General features: G+C 42.8%; 1 pseudogene and 1 gene segment (V, D, J or C); both read right to left on the reverse strand.

The window, feature by feature from the left end:
* The window catches only part of LOC134316941 (zinc finger protein 850-like), a 1214164-nt pseudogene that overhangs the window by 229722 nt on the left and 964335 nt on the right, over positions 1 to 20107 (reverse strand).
* On the reverse strand, positions 12210 to 12778 carry LOC134317686 (immunoglobulin kappa variable 6D-21-like). The segment is given in 2 exon segments: positions 12210 to 12565; positions 12672 to 12778. Coding segments are annotated over 2 exon segments (408 nt in total).

Raw genomic sequence — 20107 nt, forward strand, 5'->3', positions numbered from 1 at the left:
TCCAGCTGCTGATTGTTAGCTGTAATAAGGTGAAGTTCAATCCTATTGGTTGGGTATGAAGCTGTGCACCAATCAATGCAGGAGTTACCACCTCCAGACCCGCCCCCAATCCCAACCAAAGCCAGCAGCTCTGTTCAAAATGTCCTACTGCCCCAGTATATACTGCATACTAATCCTATAGTAGTGTGTACTATAGTATGCAGTATGATTAAACTGAACCATCTTCTGGTTTACTGCTTCATCTTGGAACTTGCTGTCAGTTCAATTCTCTTTTAAGAGTTCTTCTAAACTCAAGTCCTCTCAGTGTTGGAGATTTTTTTGTTAATATATTGCAGCTAGTATTGTTGAGACCTGGGTTCAATTCTAACCTCTTGATGGAAGTACTTCTGCAATGCAAAATGTGGATTGGCTGCTCTGAAATGCATCCTCCTGGGACTAAATAAGCAAGTAAATGTGTCTGTGTATACCAGCTTTATACCACTGTGACCCTGATCAGGATGAAGTGGTTGTTATTATGTTAATAATAATAAAGCTTGTATTTAGGAGCAGTAGTGAGTGAGTGAGGTGTTTCCTGTACAGAGTGAATGATTGTACTGTATCACATCCTCCCCCTCAGCACCTGCAGTCGGTCCCAGCTGCAGCAGTGCAGTTACTGTACACTTCCACTCACCCAGGTTTTTGTACCACCATATAACACTGTGTGAAGATGTAGCTACAGTACCACTGATATAATGTAAACTCTGACAGTAATAATCTCCTGCATCTCCAGTCTCAATTCTACTGATGGTCAGAGTGAAGTCAGATCCAGATCCACTGCCACTGAAACGATCTGGAATACCTGATGCTCTGCTGTTAGTCCTGTAGATCAGGAGTTTAGGAGCTTCTCCAGGTTTCTGCTGATACCAGGATAAATAATATTGACTGGAACTATATTGTGCAACATCAGAACTGGTTTTACAGTTGATGGTGACTGAAGCTCCTGGATCAAGATGTTTTGCTGTAGGACTCTGAGTCACAGTCACCTGACCTCTGAATCCTGAAAACAATAAGAAGAATAAAGACGTTTGTCACCCGGTGGGTCGTGGTCCACCGACGACAAGAATTTTGTGACTATATCAGTTTATACTTCAATGTTGCCAACAACGCCACCTAGGAGTTTAAAGAGCTCTAGGAGCTCAAATTCTAGTATTTATAACAAGGGTTTTATTCAAGTCTAAGCAAACACCATGTTTTTAAGACCACAGGTTCTTTTTAATCTGGGGTGCGAGTAGTCAAGATGAACCACCACAATTTCCTAATTTATAAAACAATAATTTTATTGACCATACAAATTTGATTCACATAGAGGACCAATATAAAATTACTTTTCTCATTAGGCTAAATACTTTAAAATACTAGGATAATTTGTACTCACTGTTTACTATAACTAGGCTAGGGTTACCTCCCACACAACCCCCCAACGCACACAAATCAATACAAAACCAACACCTGCACATCAATCAAAAGAAAATCAAAAACACACACTACCTACAAATCACACACAATTAAACTACTAGAAGAAAAGAAACCTAAAAAGTCCGTTTCCTAGTACTCTTAAAAAGGGTTCAGTCAGAAGAAGGAAGGAAAATCGTTGGGCGAAACCCCCTCATCCACAGGGGGACCAAATCTGTGTCTTCACGAAGCAAACCCCGCGGACGCGACGCGGCTCAATGTCCCTCTCTCTCCTCCACACTACTTCTCCTCCACGTGCTTCACGGTAACAACCGGCTAGGAGAGAGACAAGAGAACAGACCGCAGTATTCTGGCCAATACACGGGCATGCAGCAGTACGTCTTCGTTGCTATTCACTCAAGCAAACACCAGCCGAGTTCAATACTTAACATTCCCACCCACCCTTACGTCATCGGAAGATAATACTCACACTCTGCCCGGGAGTGGTAACAACCAGCCCCCAGTGTAAGTCTTCCAAGGCCTGGGTGAAATGTAACACGACAGCAGCCTCCGGTGCAGCTCCTCCACGCTCCTCTTCCGGTGCGTCTCGACCCTTTCGTCTCACCCGCACACCGGTCACTCGTGGTTCCAAGTCGCTTCCACACCGATCCCGAAGCTCCGTCTCTGCGGCTCCAGTCGCCAACTTCACACGCCACTGCACAGCTCCTCCGTCACTTGAATGGCCAGATCAGCTCGGTCATGCCGCGTTCCGGGTAATGCGCTGCTATCCCACTCCGGGAAGCGGAGCCGCTGTCACGGCCAACCCCGCTCCTCTCTCTTCCTGGCTTCTTTTTCTCTTTCCCGTCTCTCCTGTGTCTTTATCCAAACCAACAGGTTAGCCCCACCTCCCAACCATTCCCATTGGTTGCTCAGTTCATGGAACACAATCGTGATCAGCCGCCGTCGCTGTCCATCAAGCCTTATTACGACAGCAAGCAGTCATTAATTAGGGAGAGAGTCTCAATCCCACAAACACCAATTTCACCCCTGTGACACCCCCCCATGGTAGAATATAGCCAGTCCCTGGCAATCCCCATCCTTATTCTCTAACAGCAATGGGAGGTACTCAAATTCACTCTGACTCAACACCTACAACCTACTTCCCTTCATCAGCCTGCTCCATCTGCTGAAAAAAAAATCACCAAATCTCCCTCGTTAATAATGATGGGTTCGCTATCGATACCTGCAATTTGCGAATGCCTCTTGGGGAACCAAAGAACAGTTTTCAAAAGCATTCCAGTGTACAGCCCTTTTCCTTTCCACCCTTTCCAGGCTTCAACTTGTACACCAACTTCTGTTTCTCCCACCTACTCAAATACCACATAAGCTGTAGGATCAATTTCTTCATCTACTGCAACATACGTTTAACTCTTATAGGCAAATTATTCCGTTGGGGACCATTTGGCATTTAGCCGGACTGGACCCATCTAATTACCTCTTGACGATCAAAATCTCTCGGTTTGACCAGCCATTTCTCATACCCTCCTTGACCACTTCCTACATCTGACTAGACAGCCTCCTGGCTATTACTTCTCCACAGATGACTCAGCAGCAGTAGCACCCCTAGGAAGTCTCAACAAAACGTCAACATTCACACTTCCCTTACCAGCACGATACTTTACCTCAAAATCAAAGAACGACAATTGGGCCACCCATCGCTGTTCTGTCGCACCCACATAAACTGGCATAATCATCATTTTACCAAAAACAACAATTGCAATGGCCACTCGAACAACTCGCAACACCCAGATCCTGCCGACAACGCCAAAATATGTCACCCGGTGGGTCGTGGTCCACCGACGACAAGAATTTTGTGACTATATCAGTTTATACTTCAATGTTGCCAACAACGCCACCTAGGAGTTTAAAGAGCTCTAGGAGCTCAAATTCTAGTATTTATAACAAGGGTTTTATTCAAGTCTAAGCAAACACCATGTTTTTAAGACCACAGGTTCTTTTTAATCTGGGGTGCGAGTAGTCAAGATGAACCACCACAATTTCCTAATTTATAAAACAATAATTTTATTGACCATACAAATTTGATTCACATAGAGGACCAATATAAAATTACTTTTCTCATTAGGCTAAATACTTTAAAATACTAGGATAATTTGTACTCACTGTTTACTATAACTAGGCTAGGGTTACCTCCCACACAACCCCCCAACGCACACAAATCAATACAAAACCAACACCTGCACATCAATCAAAAGAAAATCAAAAACACACACTACCTACAAATCACACACAATTAAACTACTAGAAGAAAAGAAACCTAAAAAGTCCGTTTCCTAGTACTCTTAAAAAGGGTTCAGTCAGAAGAAGGAAGGAAAATCGTTGGGCGAAACCCCCTCATCCACAGGGGGACCAAATCTGTGTCTTCACGAAGCAAACCCCGCGGACGCGACGCGGCTCAATGTCCCTCTCTCTCCTCCACACTACTTCTCCTCCACGTGCTTCACGGTAACAACCGGCTAGGAGAGAGACAAGAGAACAGACCGCAGTATTCTGGCCAATACACGGGCATGCAGCAGTACGTCTTCGTTGCTATTCACTCAAGCAAACACCAGCCGAGTTCAATACTTAACATTCCCACCCACCCTTACGTCATCGGAAGATAATACTCACACTCTGCCCGGGAGTGGTAACAACCAGCCCCCAGTGTAAGTCTTCCAAGGCCTGGGTGAAATGTAACACGACAGCAGCCTCCGGTGCAGCTCCTCCACGCTCCTCTTCCGGTGCGTCTCGACCCTTTCGTCTCACCCGCACACCGGTCACTCGTGGTTCCAAGTCGCTTCCACACCGATCCCGAAGCTCCGTCTCTGCGGCTCCAGTCGCCAACTTCACACGCCACTGCACAGCTCCTCCGTCACTTGAATGGCCAGATCAGCTCGGTCATGCCGCGTTCCGGGTAATGCGCTGCTATCCCACTCCGGGAAGCGGAGCCGCTGTCACGGCCAACCCCGCTCCTCTCTCTTCCTGGCTTCTTTTTCTCTTTCCCGTCTCTCCTGTGTCTTTATCCAAACCAACAGGTTAGCCCCACCTCCCAACCATTCCCATTGGTTGCTCAGTTCATGGAACACAATCGTGATCAGCCGCCGTCGCTGTCCATCAAGCCTTATTACGACAGCAAGCAGTCATTAATTAGGGAGAGAGTCTCAATCCCACAAACACCAATTTCACCCCTGTGACACCCCCCCATGGTAGAATATAGCCAGTCCCTGGCAATCCCCATCCTTATTCTCTAACAGCAATGGGAGGTACTCAAATTCACTCTGACTCAACACCTACAACCTACTTCCCTTCATCAGCCTGCTCCATCTGCTGAAAAAAAAATCACCAAATCTCCCTCGTTAATAATGATGGGTTCGCTATCGATACCTGCAATTTGCGAATGCCTCTTGGGGAACCAAAGAACAGTTTTCAAAAGCATTCCAGTGTACAGCCCTTTTCCTTTCCACCCTTTCCAGGCTTCAACTTGTACACCAACTTCTGTTTCTCCCACCTACTCAAATACCACATAAGCTGTAGGATCAATTTCTTCATCTACTGCAACATACGTTTAACTCTTATAGGCAAATTATTCCGTTGGGGACCATTTGGCATTTAGCCGGACTGGACCCATCTAATTACCTCTTGACGATCAAAATCTCTCGGTTTGACCAGCCATTTCTCATACCCTCCTTGACCACTTCCTACATCTGACTAGACAGCCTCCTGGCTATTACTTCTCCACAGATGACTCAGCAGCAGTAGCACCCCTAGGAAGTCTCAACAAAACGTCAACATTCACACTTCCCTTACCAGCACGATACTTTACCTCAAAATCAAAGAACGACAATTGGGCCACCCATCGCTGTTCTGTCGCACCCACATAAACTGGCATAATCATCATTTTACCAAAAACAACAATTGCAATGGCCACTCGAACAACTCGCAACACCCAGATCCTGCCGACAACGCCAAAATATGTCACCCGGTGGGTCGTGGTCCACCGACGACAAGAATTTTGTGACTATATCAGTTTATACTTCAATGTTGCCAACAACGCCACCTAGGAGTTTAAAGAGCTCTAGGAGCTCAAATTCTAGTATTTATAACAAGGGTTTTATTCAAGTCTAAGCAAACACCATGTTTTTAAGACCACAGGTTCTTTTTAATCTGGGGTGCGAGTAGTCAAGATGAACCACCACAATTTCCTAATTTATAAAACAATAATTTTATTGACCATACAAATTTGATTCACATAGAGGACCAATATAAAATTACTTTTCTCATTAGGCTAAATACTTTAAAATACTAGGATAATTTGTACTCACTGTTTACTATAACTAGGCTAGGGTTACCTCCCACACAACCCCCCAACGCACACAAATCAATACAAAACCAACACCTGCACATCAATCAAAAGAAAATCAAAAACACACACTACCTACAAATCACACACAATTAAACTACTAGAAGAAAAGAAACCTAAAAAGTCCGTTTCCTAGTACTCTTAAAAAGGGTTCAGTCAGAAGAAGGAAGGAAAATCGTTGGGCGAAACCCCCTCATCCACAGGGGGACCAAATCTGTGTCTTCACGAAGCAAACCCCGCGGACGCGACGCGGCTCAATGTCCCTCTCTCTCCTCCACACTACTTCTCCTCCACGTGCTTCACGGTAACAACCGGCTAGGAGAGAGACAAGAGAACAGACCGCAGTATTCTGGCCAATACACGGGCATGCAGCAGTACGTCTTCGTTGCTATTCACTCAAGCAAACACCAGCCGAGTTCAATACTTAACATTCCCACCCACCCTTACGTCATCGGAAGATAATACTCACACTCTGCCCGGGAGTGGTAACAACCAGCCCCCAGTGTAAGTCTTCCAAGGCCTGGGTGAAATGTAACACGACAGCAGCCTCCGGTGCAGCTCCTCCACGCTCCTCTTCCGGTGCGTCTCGACCCTTTCGTCTCACCCGCACACCGGTCACTCGTGGTTCCAAGTCGCTTCCACACCGATCCCGAAGCTCCGTCTCTGCGGCTCCAGTCGCCAACTTCACACGCCACTGCACAGCTCCTCCGTCACTTGAATGGCCAGATCAGCTCGGTCATGCCGCGTTCCGGGTAATGCGCTGCTATCCCACTCCGGGAAGCGGAGCCGCTGTCACGGCCAACCCCGCTCCTCTCTCTTCCTGGCTTCTTTTTCTCTTTCCCGTCTCTCCTGTGTCTTTATCCAAACCAACAGGTTAGCCCCACCTCCCAACCATTCCCATTGGTTGCTCAGTTCATGGAACACAATCGTGATCAGCCGCCGTCGCTGTCCATCAAGCCTTATTACGACAGCAAGCAGTCATTAATTAGGGAGAGAGTCTCAATCCCACAAACACCAATTTCACCCCTGTGACACCCCCCCATGGTAGAATATAGCCAGTCCCTGGCAATCCCCATCCTTATTCTCTAACAGCAATGGGAGGTACTCAAATTCACTCTGACTCAACACCTACAACCTACTTCCCTTCATCAGCCTGCTCCATCTGCTGAAAAAAAAATCACCAAATCTCCCTCGTTAATAATGATGGGTTCGCTATCGATACCTGCAATTTGCGAATGCCTCTTGGGGAACCAAAGAACAGTTTTCAAAAGCATTCCAGTGTACAGCCCTTTTCCTTTCCACCCTTTCCAGGCTTCAACTTGTACACCAACTTCTGTTTCTCCCACCTACTCAAATACCACATAAGCTGTAGGATCAATTTCTTCATCTACTGCAACATACGTTTAACTCTTATAGGCAAATTATTCCGTTGGGGACCATTTGGCATTTAGCCGGACTGGACCCATCTAATTACCTCTTGACGATCAAAATCTCTCGGTTTGACCAGCCATTTCTCATACCCTCCTTGACCACTTCCTACATCTGACTAGACAGCCTCCTGGCTATTACTTCTCCACAGATGACTCAGCAGCAGTAGCACCCCTAGGAAGTCTCAACAAAACGTCAACATTCACACTTCCCTTACCAGCACGATACTTTACCTCAAAATCAAAGAACGACAATTGGGCCACCCATCGCTGTTCTGTCGCACCCACATAAACTGGCATAATCATCATTTTACCAAAAACAACAATTGCAATGGCCACTCGAACAACTCGCAACACCCAGATCCTGCCGACAACGCCAAAATATGTCACCCGGTGGGTCGTGGTCCACCGACGACAAGAATTTTGTGACTATATCAGTTTATACTTCAATGTTGCCAACAACGCCACCTAGGAGTTTAAAGAGCTCTAGGAGCTCAAATTCTAGTATTTATAACAAGGGTTTTATTCAAGTCTAAGCAAACACCATGTTTTTAAGACCACAGGTTCTTTTTAATCTGGGGTGCGAGTAGTCAAGATGAACCACCACAATTTCCTAATTTATAAAACAATAATTTTATTGACCATACAAATTTGATTCACATAGAGGACCAATATAAAATTACTTTTCTCATTAGGCTAAATACTTTAAAATACTAGGATAATTTGTACTCACTGTTTACTATAACTAGGCTAGGGTTACCTCCCACACAACCCCCCAACGCACACAAATCAATACAAAACCAACACCTGCACATCAATCAAAAGAAAATCAAAAACACACACTACCTACAAATCACACACAATTAAACTACTAGAAGAAAAGAAACCTAAAAAGTCCGTTTCCTAGTACTCTTAAAAAGGGTTCAGTCAGAAGAAGGAAGGAAAATCGTTGGGCGAAACCCCCTCATCCACAGGGGGACCAAATCTGTGTCTTCACGAAGCAAACCCCGCGGACGCGACGCGGCTCAATGTCCCTCTCTCTCCTCCACACTACTTCTCCTCCACGTGCTTCACGGTAACAACCGGCTAGGAGAGAGACAAGAGAACAGACCGCAGTATTCTGGCCAATACACGGGCATGCAGCAGTACGTCTTCGTTGCTATTCACTCAAGCAAACACCAGCCGAGTTCAATACTTAACATTCCCACTCACCCTTACGTCATCGGAAGATAATACTCACACTCTGCCCGGGAGTGGTAACAACCAGCCCCCAGTGTAAGTCTTCCAAGGCCTGGGTGAAATGTAACACGACAGCAGCCTCCGGTGCAGCTCCTCCACGCTCCTCTTCCGGTGCGTCTCGACCCTTTCGTCTCACCCGCACACCGGTCACTCGTGGTTCCAAGTCGCTTCCACACCGATCCCGAAGCTCCGTCTCTGCGGCTCCAGTCGCCAACTTCACACGCCACTGCACAGCTCCTCCGTCACTTGAATGGCCAGATCAGCTCGGTCATGCCGCGTTCCGGGTAATGCGCTGCTATCCCACTCCGGGAAGCGGAGCCGCTGTCACGGCCAACCCCGCTCCTCTCTCTTCCTGGCTTCTTTTTCTCTTTCCCGTCTCTCCTGTGTCTTTATCCAAACCAACAGGTTAGCCCCACCTCCCAACCATTCCCATTGGTTGCTCAGTTCATGGAACACAATCGTGATCAGCCGCTGTCGCTGTCCATCAAGCCTTATTACGACAGCAAGCAGTCATTAATTAGGGAGAGAGTCTCAATCCCACAAACACCAATTTCACCCCTGTGACACGTTCACTACATGAAGAACCATGTGGAGTTTGAAGTTCATCTAGTGGATCTTATCCACATGGCAGAGCCTCCTCACCAGTAGAACATAAAGCATCGTGTTACCTTGAGTGCAGAGAGCTAGTGTGCAGATGAAGATGGAGATGAAGGTCATGGTTGGTGTGGGTGAAGATGCTGGTCAGCAGCTCTCAGTCATGAAGTGTTAAACTCACAGAGCTTTAAACACTGACAGAGCACTGAAGCATGTAGTGTGTGTGTGTGTGTGTGTGTGTGTGTGTGTGTGTGTGTGTGTGTGTGTGTGTGTGTGTGTGTGTGTGTGGAATCACTGGAGTGGAACAGTGTGAATGTGTCACTCAGAGATGCAATACTGCCACCTTATGGTGAAAGAACAATCAGGTGATACATATGGAAGTATCTCCTGTACTGTCTCTTATTCTCCCTTTATTTACTATAGTAATTGTGACCTGCACTCATGTACTCAGTATTTAGGAGGGGTGTCCACATAATTTAAAATACTCCATATGATCTAAATAAAGACAGATGATAGTTTGATATAAAAGTTGTAATAAATGATCAGAAAGAGTTACAAGGTTTAGCTGAACTGAGCTGGAACTGAGATGCTGGTCTGTGGAACAAACAGACCATTTTAACCATCAACAGCAGAAACTGGAACCAGTCAGTATTTCATCTTAAATATTCTGTAGAATCCTCATGATCATCTGATCATCAGCTCTCATTTTATATTGGTGAGAACTGGTTATGTTTAAAACCACATCAAATGATGATCAGCTTTTATTTTCAGAGTACAGAGAGTGTAGATGAAGATCCTCCTCCTCCTCCTCCTCATATCCACTATTAGGTGAATCTACCATATGTTCACATTGTAGGTATACTGTTACTGACTGTAGCTCATCTGTAATTCTGCACAGTGTTACATGTTCAGTGATTTATGGGGTAGAAAGGAATCGATTCAATCATGAAACGACCAATCAGGAGATTTGATCTAAGTGATGAATCGTTCTCAGCACATTTTATAGTTTGTATGAACTGATACTTGAATTGATCAGACCGAACACTATATGACCAAAAGTATGTGGACACCCCTTCTAATTATTAGGTTCATGTGTTTCAGCCACACTCATTGCAAACAGGTGTATAAAACCAGTTATATAAATTATATGCTTATAGCTTTGTGGCAACAGTTTAGGGAAGGCCTCTTCATTTTTGAGCATGACTATGTCCCTGTGCACAAAGCAAGGTCCATAAAGACGTGATATGACAAGGAACTCTAGTGTCCTGATCTAAACCCTATTGAACACATTTGGACTGAATTGAAACAATGTACATAACTTGTCATGATGGTTTCATTCATATCATCTCTTCTAGCACTGCTGCTTCATCTCAAACCTTCATTCTACTAGTGAGATGTTCCATGTGCTGATGAGAATCCCTGTTCCACAGTGAGGAGAACACCACAAAGAGAGGAACATGCTCAGTACTGTAGTGTTTTGTAGATGATGATGTTCAGTGGAGTGCAGCTTTAGCAGCTCTGCAGATGTTCTCAGATCAGTGTGTGTTTCAGAGAACTTCCTCTACAGCTGAGGGAGGTTTTTGTACCAGTAAATAACACTGTGTGAAGGGAAAGTTATAATCATGCATACAGTAATAATCTCCTGCATCTTCAGCCTGGACTCCAGTAATTTTAAGAGAATATTCTGTACCAGATCCACTTCCAATAAAACGTTCAGGAATCCCAGACTGACGAGTAATTGCTTCATAGATCAGGAGTTTCGGAGCTTCTCCAGGTTTCTGCTGGTACCAGGAGAATTCAGTGCCAATGTTCTGACTGGCTCTACAGTTGATGGTAACAGTTTGTCCTGGAGGAACCGAGTGAGATCCTGGAGTCTGAGTCATGATGATTTCTCCAAACGACTCTAAAGAGAAGAAGAGAGAAAAGTTGAAGGTGATAAAGAGACGGTGATGGTGAGCGCTGATGTTGGAGGACTGATATGAAGATAGTAAATAAACAGTGAATCTCACGTTGAGTGAGGAGGCCGAGTGTATTCAGCAGTAGAATCAGAACCTTCATCATTGTGCTGCGTCTCAGTGACTCTGAAAGTCCTGAACCCAGTCTGATCAGAACTACAGCTCTTATAGTGTGTGTGTGTGTGTGTGTGTGTGTGTGTGTGTGTGTGTGTGTGTGTGTGTGATCACTGGAGTGGAACAGTGTGAATGTGTCACTCAGAGATGCAATACTGCCACCTTATGGTCAAAGAACAATCAGCTGGTACATATGGAGTATGAAAGGAATCGATTCAATCATGAAACGACCAATCAGGAGATTTGATCTAAGTGATGAATCGTTCTCAGCACATTTTATTGTTTGTATGAACTGATACTTGAATTGATCAGACCGAACACTATATGACCAAAAGTATGTGGACACCCCTCCTAATTATTTGGTTCATGTGTTTCAGCCACACTTGTTGCAAACAGGTGTATAAAACCAGTTATATAAATTATATGGTTATAGCTTTGTGGCAACAGTTTAGGGAAGGCTCTTTCCTGTTTGAGCATGACTATGTTCCTGTGCACAAAGCAAGGTCCATAAAGACGTGATATGATGAGGAACTCTAGTGTACTAATCTAAACCCTATTGAACATCTTTGGACTGAATTGAAACATCAATTGTGAGGCAGGTTTTCATGTCCAGCATCAGAACCTGACATCCTGTGGAAAACTTTCTAGATGAGTGAAGACTGTTAGAACTGCAAACTAGGGGGAGTGTTTTCTGGGAACATGGACTTGGATGTCCAACAAGCACATGTTCAGGTGTCCACATACTTTTGGCCCTATAGTGTATTTTACATTCACTGTAATCACATCTATCTGAATGTACAGAACATGTCATGATGGTTTCATTCATATCATCTCTTCTAGCACTGCTGCTTCATCTCAAACCTTCATTCTACTAGTGAGATGTTCCATGTGCTGATGAGAATCCCTGTTCCACAGTGAGGAGAACACCACAAAGAGAGGAACATGCTCAGTACTGTAGTGCTTTGTAGATGATGATGTTCAGTGGAGTGCAGCTTTAGCAGCTCTGCAGATGATCTCAGATCAGTGTGTGTTTCAGAGAACTTCCTCTACAGCTGAGGGAGGTTTTTGTACCAGTAAATAACACTGTGTGATGGGAGCGCTGCTACCCTGCTGACAGTAATAATCTCCTGCATCTTCAGCCTGGACTCCAGTGATTTTTAGAGTAAATTCTGTACCAGATCCACTTCCACTAAAACGTCCAGGAATCCCAGACTGAAGATTAGTTGCATAATAAATTAGAAGTTTAGGAGCTTCTCCAGGTTTCTGCTGGTACCAGTGGTTGTAGCTGCCAATGCCCTGACTGGCTCTGCAGTTGATGGTAACAGTTTGTCCTGGAGAAACCGAGTGAGATCCTGGAGTCTGAGTCATGATGATTTCTCCAAACGACTCTAAAGAGAAGAAGAGAGAAAAGTTGAAGGTGATAAAGAGACGGTGATGGTGAGCGCTGATGTTGGAGGACTGATATGAAGATAGTAAATAAACAGTGAATCTCACGTTGAGTGAGGAGGCCGAGTGTATTCAGCAGTAGAATCAGAACCTTCATCATTGTGCTGCGTCTCAGTGACTCTGAAAGTCCTGAACCCAGTCTGATCAGAACTACAGCTCTTATAGTGTGTGTGTGTGTGTGTGTGTGTGTGTGTGTGTGTGTGTGCGTGTGTGTGTTGAATCACTGGAGTGGAACAGAGGTTTTTGTACGACGGCTTCATTGGAATGTATCACTGTGCTACACTTTTGGTGGAGGAACCAAACTCAGCGTCAGTAAGTAGTTTTATTTCTTCTACATTAAATTTTTTTTTTTTTTTTAATATCATTTATTAATTTTCATATAAACAAGAGAAAAAATAAGTATTAATAACAATAAATAAACAGTAACTGAATATTTAACCTTAAATAAATACTGTGGTACCTTGTAACTCGACGTCCCCTAAACTTGAAATCTTTGAAACTTGACGCCCTTCGTGGAGAAATTTGTACCTTTAAACTCGACTTTTAGCTTAAACTGGAACTGTGTGGGACTGTCGCTTTGTTCACATTAATGCTGTCCGTGATCATGATAATGCTTTGCTATCATTGCAAAAGGAAAGTGCACAATAAACAGCAGCACCGAGACCCAGATCAACCAGAGAGCAGCATAAAATCATAACTGCTGCTTACCTGAGCTTCTCTTCTTCACATTGAGGCCAAATCTACATCAGTGTGTTGTTACATCAGGGATTTAATCCACTTGTTTTTCTTCTTGGAGACTTTTGGAGACCAACATGGACTCTTTTTACTTCTATAACTCCAGATCAGAATTAGTTAGAAGCTAAAAATGTAATATGGTGATTGTAAACAACATTTGCTACAGGAATAAATTGTTGGTAATGGAATATAATATTATAATATTATTTTTAATATATATAATAAAATATTCAAATAATGAAATATATGCAGTTCCACAGAAACATGAAACACATTAACAGGTTTCACAAACATCCTTATGGGAAAAATACCTTGAAACTCAGTGCCACGCCCAGAACCAAATAATGTTAAGTTAAGGTACCACTGTATATACAATTACTAAATATTCACCCCTTACTAAATACTTACAGTTTCTGAATATTAAAGACTGAATAAATGTGCAGGTGTTTTTGATGGTAAATATAAAGCTGGTCTCTGGTTGATGAAGTCTGGTGTAAACTGGTACGAGTGACTGGTGCTGATGTAAAATCCAGACGAATGCTGCTGTGTGTTTGTGCTAAACAATGAATATTTCTGTAATCAGCTACATCTGGATGTGCTGCAGTCAGTTGTGTTGAATGCTAAAGTAATAAGAGTTGATATTGAATATGTGCTAACAGAGGCTTGCAGATGTTTCTACTGAACTGCAGTGATGTGAGAACAGTGTGCAGCAGCACTGCATTGATGATTGAACACAGATGAAGGTTTCCAGTCTGGATGCTTAATAAGCAGTAAGGAGGAAATGATGTGGAAACGTTTCTAAATGGGACTTTTTGTTCTGTTTCTCCTGTACAGCCGGTCCCACGGTGAAGCCGTCCGTGTCTCTGCTCCCTCCCTCCTCTCTGCAGCTGTCTGAGGGATCGGCCTCGCTGCTCTGCCTGCTGTCTGGTTACTCTCCACAGGGGGCGCTGGTGAGCTGGACGGTGGACGGCAGAGTGCTGGAGGACGGGGTGGTGACCGGAGCAGAAGAACTGAAAGGGGGCAGTTGGAGGCGTGGCAGCACCCTGACCCTCAGCAAAGCACAGTGGGAAAAGGGGGAGGAGTTTGGCTGTAAGGTCTCTCACGGTGGCGTCGATCATCCCGTCGTATTCAGAAAGAACCAGTGTGAAGGCTAGCAGCTCCCAGATAGAACTGAACATGGAGACACTTCCACATGCTTCTACAATGGAGTTTTAGTTCTACACAATGCTGCATTTCTGTCTTTCCTCTGTTCAGTGTCCTGTTGCTCTTCCTGTAGTTTTGCTGTGCTGAAATAAAGCTGGATTTTGGACATTGTCTGGTCTTTTCTTCTAGTTCATCATCATGATGAGTGTTAGGAGAGAAGATCTTTAGCTGGAGATTCAGTGCTGTGTGTTGTGCTTCAGTGAGTTTGGATGAAGGAAGTTGAACATCTGGTGAAAGTGCTGCTCTATTCTGGGAGAAAGCAGATCACTCAGCCGTCTTCATGCAAATCTCACTTTCACCCCCATGTTCTCTCACTTTAGTTTCTACTCATTATAATTAGCTGATTTTGGGTGTTTGTTGGGGGTCTGGTTACACTCTTAAAATTTAATGCTGCACCTTCAACTGCTGCATTTTCTTGAGACTTTAAACCAAACTGAAAATGCTGATCTTCGATAAATAAACTTTTATTCATGCCCCCACAGCTAAATGATTATTTGTGATAAGGTGGATAATGAGTATTAGGTGAAATACCAACTTATCCATAAACTTTTGATCACCTGTCCTTTTTCTCTTATTTCAGTGTTGCAACAGAGGTCCTTATTTTAGCAATACTTAACCACAGTACCTGTTTAAACAAGTTTCATGTCCCCTTCGATCCTAACAACCCCAGCACCATAACCATTAACTTTGCTCTAGGTTATGTTTCTAAATAATTCTCTTTGTGCCCTACAATTAAAATTCAATTTGCCTGGACACTGGCTCACATTCTCACTTAGACACCAACTATATAAGCTCATTCTTTTCATATAATTAACTAGAAGTTTTACTCTAACTATGTGTGATGAGTTTCTTTCAGTGTGCACACTTGTCAGGGACAGTTTCTCTCATATTCAACAAATGACACGGGAGTAGAAGATCTGAGCAGCAGGGTTTTTTTTTTTTTTTTTTTTTTTTTTTTTTTTTTTTAAACTTAATGTTCTAACAAATGGTGGAGAATGCGGGCAATTCGGTCCAGGTTAGTAATTCAATTTCAGAGTCAGATTTGAAAAATATTTTGGACTTCTTGCCCTCACCTAAGATATCTATGGCTTTTCGGGATAGTTTGAGAACTTTAACTTTACATTTTAATTTGACAGGTGCTGATTACAGAACCATTCTTTTAAATTGTTTTAATAATTCCATCACTGAAACTGACCTTGTGCTGGAAATTCCCACTTGACCTCGTGATTACGATCTTCCATATCATTATTCTGTTAACACTTCTGTGCCTTCTCATTCTGTTGCTTCTTCTACACATGGTACACCCACGAATGGGCAAAACATTATTAGAAGATTGGAGCAAGTTCTTAGTGGACCACGTTCACAACATTATAATGCTAATTCAGGACCTGAAGGAAGCCCTGCACGGGATCCTGCTGTTCCTCTTACATCTCATACGCAATTTGTTTTTGATTGGCATATGGCCTTAAATGTCCATGCTTTTTACAAGGAACTTCTGCACTTCCTAAATTGTAGGAACAGTAAATCTGCTGATTTATCTATTTCTTCTACAACCCCAAATCAGAAAAAAGTTGGGACAGTAGGGAAAATGCAAATAATAAAAAAAACAGATTTTCTTAAATTTACTTTGACTTTTGTTTGATTGCAGACAGGATGAACCTGAGATATTTCATGTTTTTTCTGGGCAACTTAATTTCATTTATTAATAAACATACATTCCTGCATTTCAGACCTGCAACACATTCCAAAAAAAGTTGGGACAGTAAAGCATTTACCACTTTGTAATGTTGTCATTCCTTTTCACCAAACTTACAACATGTTTTGGCACAGAGGAGACCAAGTGATTTAGTGTTTCAGCTTTTATTTTGTCTCTTTCTTCCTGCAAACACGTCTTATTATGTGCAACAGTACAGGGTCGTCATTGTGGCATTTTTTATTTCGAAATTCTCCACATATTCTCTATTGGGGACAGGTCAGGACTGCAGGCAGACATGGACTGTACTCTCACCTTTCCTCTTTATGCTGTATAACGCTGTATAATTTCAAGTACAGGTCTGAGTTCTGTCATCTACAAACGTTGTCAGATGACTCAGCAGTGGTTGACCACTTTGTCTCATAGTCTAGGAAAAACCACCTTCTCTTAAATGTGGCCAAGATGAAGGAGATGGTTTGAAAACTCTCTTTATCCTAAAGGAAGAGGTAGAGGTAGTGGAGGGCTACAGATATCTGGGTGTTCATCTTGACGACAGACTGAACTAGAAGTGTAACACAGAGGCTGTCTACAGAAAGAGCCAGAGCAGACTTTATTTTCTATGGAAACTCAGGTCTTTCACTGTCTGCAACAAAATGTTTCATCAGTCTGTTTAAGAAAGTGCAATTTTCTAAACAGCATCAGAGCCAACGACTCAGAGAAGCTGAACAAGCTTATAAGGAAAGCTGGCTCTGTTCTGGGATTTGCTCTGGAGACTCTAGAGCTAGTTGTTGAGCTAAGTATCTTGCACAAGCTGATCAGTAAAATGGACAACACCTCACACCCAATACACGACCTGCTGATTAAACAGCAAAATACTTTCAGTGAGAGACTCAACCAACTCCACTGTAATAAAGAGAGATACAGGAGGTCATTTCTGCCCACTGCTATTTTAATCTATAATTACTCTCACTGGTGCAAGAAGAGGACAGAGAGCTCATAGTACCCATGAAACAATCAATCCTCAAATGGTGCTATTTGATATGCAAATTTACACATGGTACTGTTTTATTTGTACAGCGCACTATTGCACACATGCAGTCTATAAGAACAAAATCTAAAGGTGTAGTTTATATTCTTATATTTTGACATTTTTAGATTTAGGTTTTGGCACCTTTGTACTAATGAACATGTATTTGGACTGGGATTTTGAAAAAGAACATGGTCAGGTGTCCTGTTCCACAGTGAGGAGAACACCACAAAGAGAGGAACATGCTCAGTACTGTAGTGCTTTGTAGATGATGATGTTCAGTGGAGTGCAGCTTTAGCAGCTCTGCAGATGTTCTCAGATCAGTGTGTGTTTCAGAGAACTTCCTCTACAGCTGAGGGAGGTTTTTGTACCAGTAAATAACACTGTGTGAAGGGAAGGCTGTTACTCTGCTGACAGTAATAATCTCCTGCATCTTCAGCCTGAACTCCAGTGATTTTTAGAGTAAATTCTGTACCAGAGTAACTTCCACTAAAACGTTCAGGAATCCCAGACTGACGATTAGTTGCGTAATAGATCAGGAGTTTAGGAGCTTCTCCAGGTTTCTGCTGGTACCAGTGGAGGTTGTTGCTAATGCCCTGACTGGCTCTGCAGTTGATGGTAACAGTTTGTCCTGGAGAAACCGAGTGAGATCCTGGAGTCTGAGTCATGATGGTTTCTCCAAACGACTCTAAAGAGAAGAAGAGAGAAAAGTTGAAGGTGATAGAGACGGTGATGGTGAGCGCTGATGTTGGAGGACTGATATGAAGATAGTAAATAAACAGTGAATCTCACGTTGAGTGAGGAGGCCGAGTGTATTCAGCAGTAGAATCAGAACCTTCATCATTGTGCTGCGTCTCAGTGACTCTGAAAGTCCTGAACCCAGTCTGATCAGAACTACAGCTCTTATAGTGTGTGTGTGTGTGTGTGTGTGTGTGTGTGTGTGTGTGTGTGTGTGTGTGTGTGTGTGTGTGTGTGTGTGTGTGTGTGTGTGTGTGTGTGTGGAATCACTGGAGTGGAACAGAGGTTTTTGTACGACGGCTTTATTGGAATGTATCACTGTGCTACACTTTTGGTGGAGGAACCAAACTCAGTGTAAAAAGTAAGTAGTTTTATTTCTTCTAAACTAAAAACATTTTTAGATTACTAATAACAATAAATATACATTAACTGTAATATTTAGTAATTGTGTACGTCTATTGATGGCTGAATATTAAAGACTGAATAAATGTGCAGGTGTTTTTGATGGTAAATATAAAGCTGGTCTCTGGTTGATGAAGTTTGGTGTAAACTGGTACGAGTGACAATGAATATTTCTGTAATCAGCTACAGTCATGTGAAAAAGTTAGGACACCTCATGAGAACTTTTGTCTTTTTGAACATATTTAAACAAAATGAACATTTCAGCTTCATTAAATGTTAAAAATTACTTTTAAACACAAGCTGTAAAACGCAATGAACAAAAACGGAAATTGATTGTGAGTAAAAAGTTAGGACACCCTCTGTTTTAATAGCTGGTATTTCCCCCTTTGGCTGAAATAATCTCAGTTAGATGTTTCCTATAACCATCTACCATCTGACATCGACTGGGAGAAAGATTTTCTCTCTCCTCCATGCAGAATTTCATCAGCTGTGTGAGGTTTGAGGGGTTTCTTGCATGCACAGCCCGTTTTAAATCGCCCGACAGCATCATAATAGGATTAAGATCTGGGCTTTAACTTGGCCATTCCAGAACTCTCCATTTCTTACTTTTGATTCGTTCCTTGGTGGATTTACTGGAAAGTTTTGGGTCGTTGTCATGTTGCATGGTCCACCTCCACTTAAGCTTTAGTTTTTGGACAGATGGTCTTACATTTTCCTCAAGCACCCTCTGATACAGTAAATAATTCATCGTGGTTTATATAATGGAGAGCTTGCCAGGCCCTGCTGCTGCAAAGCAGCCCCAAACCATGACATTCCCACCTCCATGCTCCACAGTTGATATGAGGTTCTTTGGCACAAACCAAACACAGTATTTCAACACAACATATCTTCTGTTACTGTGCCCAAATAATGTAACTTTGGATTCATCTGTCCAAAGCACATTATTCCAGAAGTCCTGGTCTTTGACTCGGTGTTTCTCTGTTAAACTTTAGTTGCCCTGATGTTTTTTTTTTGACAGCAAGGGTTTCCTTCTTGCTCACCTCCCATAAAAATCAAAGTGTGTGTCTCTTTCTGATGGTAGGTGCATGAACCTTGACATCAGCTGTGGCAGGAGCTACCTGTAGGTCCTGTGACAACATTGTAGGATTATTGGAGACTTCTTGACACATCTTGCGGTCTGCTCTTGAGCTAGATTAGCTAGGATGGACTGACCTTGCCATGTTGGCGGTTGTTTTAAAGGTTCACTACTTGTAATTATTTTCTAATTGCTTTGAGATCTTTTTAAATCCCTTCAAGATCTCAGAGAGCTCTTTATTTCTCACCATGTTGTTAACACTCACTTCAACAATCAAGAGCAAACCAAACTAATGTCTGAGCTTTAAATAAAACTCCAGTGTCCTCTAACAATGTTCTAATCATTACAGCTGATGTGGTGACCTGATTTTAATTTTAGACATTTTAAGTAGTAATAAATGTGGGGGTGTCCTAACTTTTTCCTCACAATAAATTTCATTTTTGTTCATTACATTTTTACAGCTTGTGTTTAAAAGTATTTTTTTTTTCAGTTTTATTTGTTTAATGATATAATCTCCATCTCTCAGTACTGTTCAAATGAAGCTCAAATGTTCATTTGTTTAAATATATTCAAAAAGACAAAAGTTCTCATGGGGTGTCCTAACTTTTTCA

Source organism: Trichomycterus rosablanca, chromosome 1, assembly GCF_030014385.1.
Source record: "Trichomycterus rosablanca isolate fTriRos1 chromosome 1, fTriRos1.hap1, whole genome shotgun sequence".
In the NCBI taxonomy this organism is placed as follows: domain Eukaryota; kingdom Metazoa; phylum Chordata; class Actinopteri; order Siluriformes; family Trichomycteridae; genus Trichomycterus; species Trichomycterus rosablanca.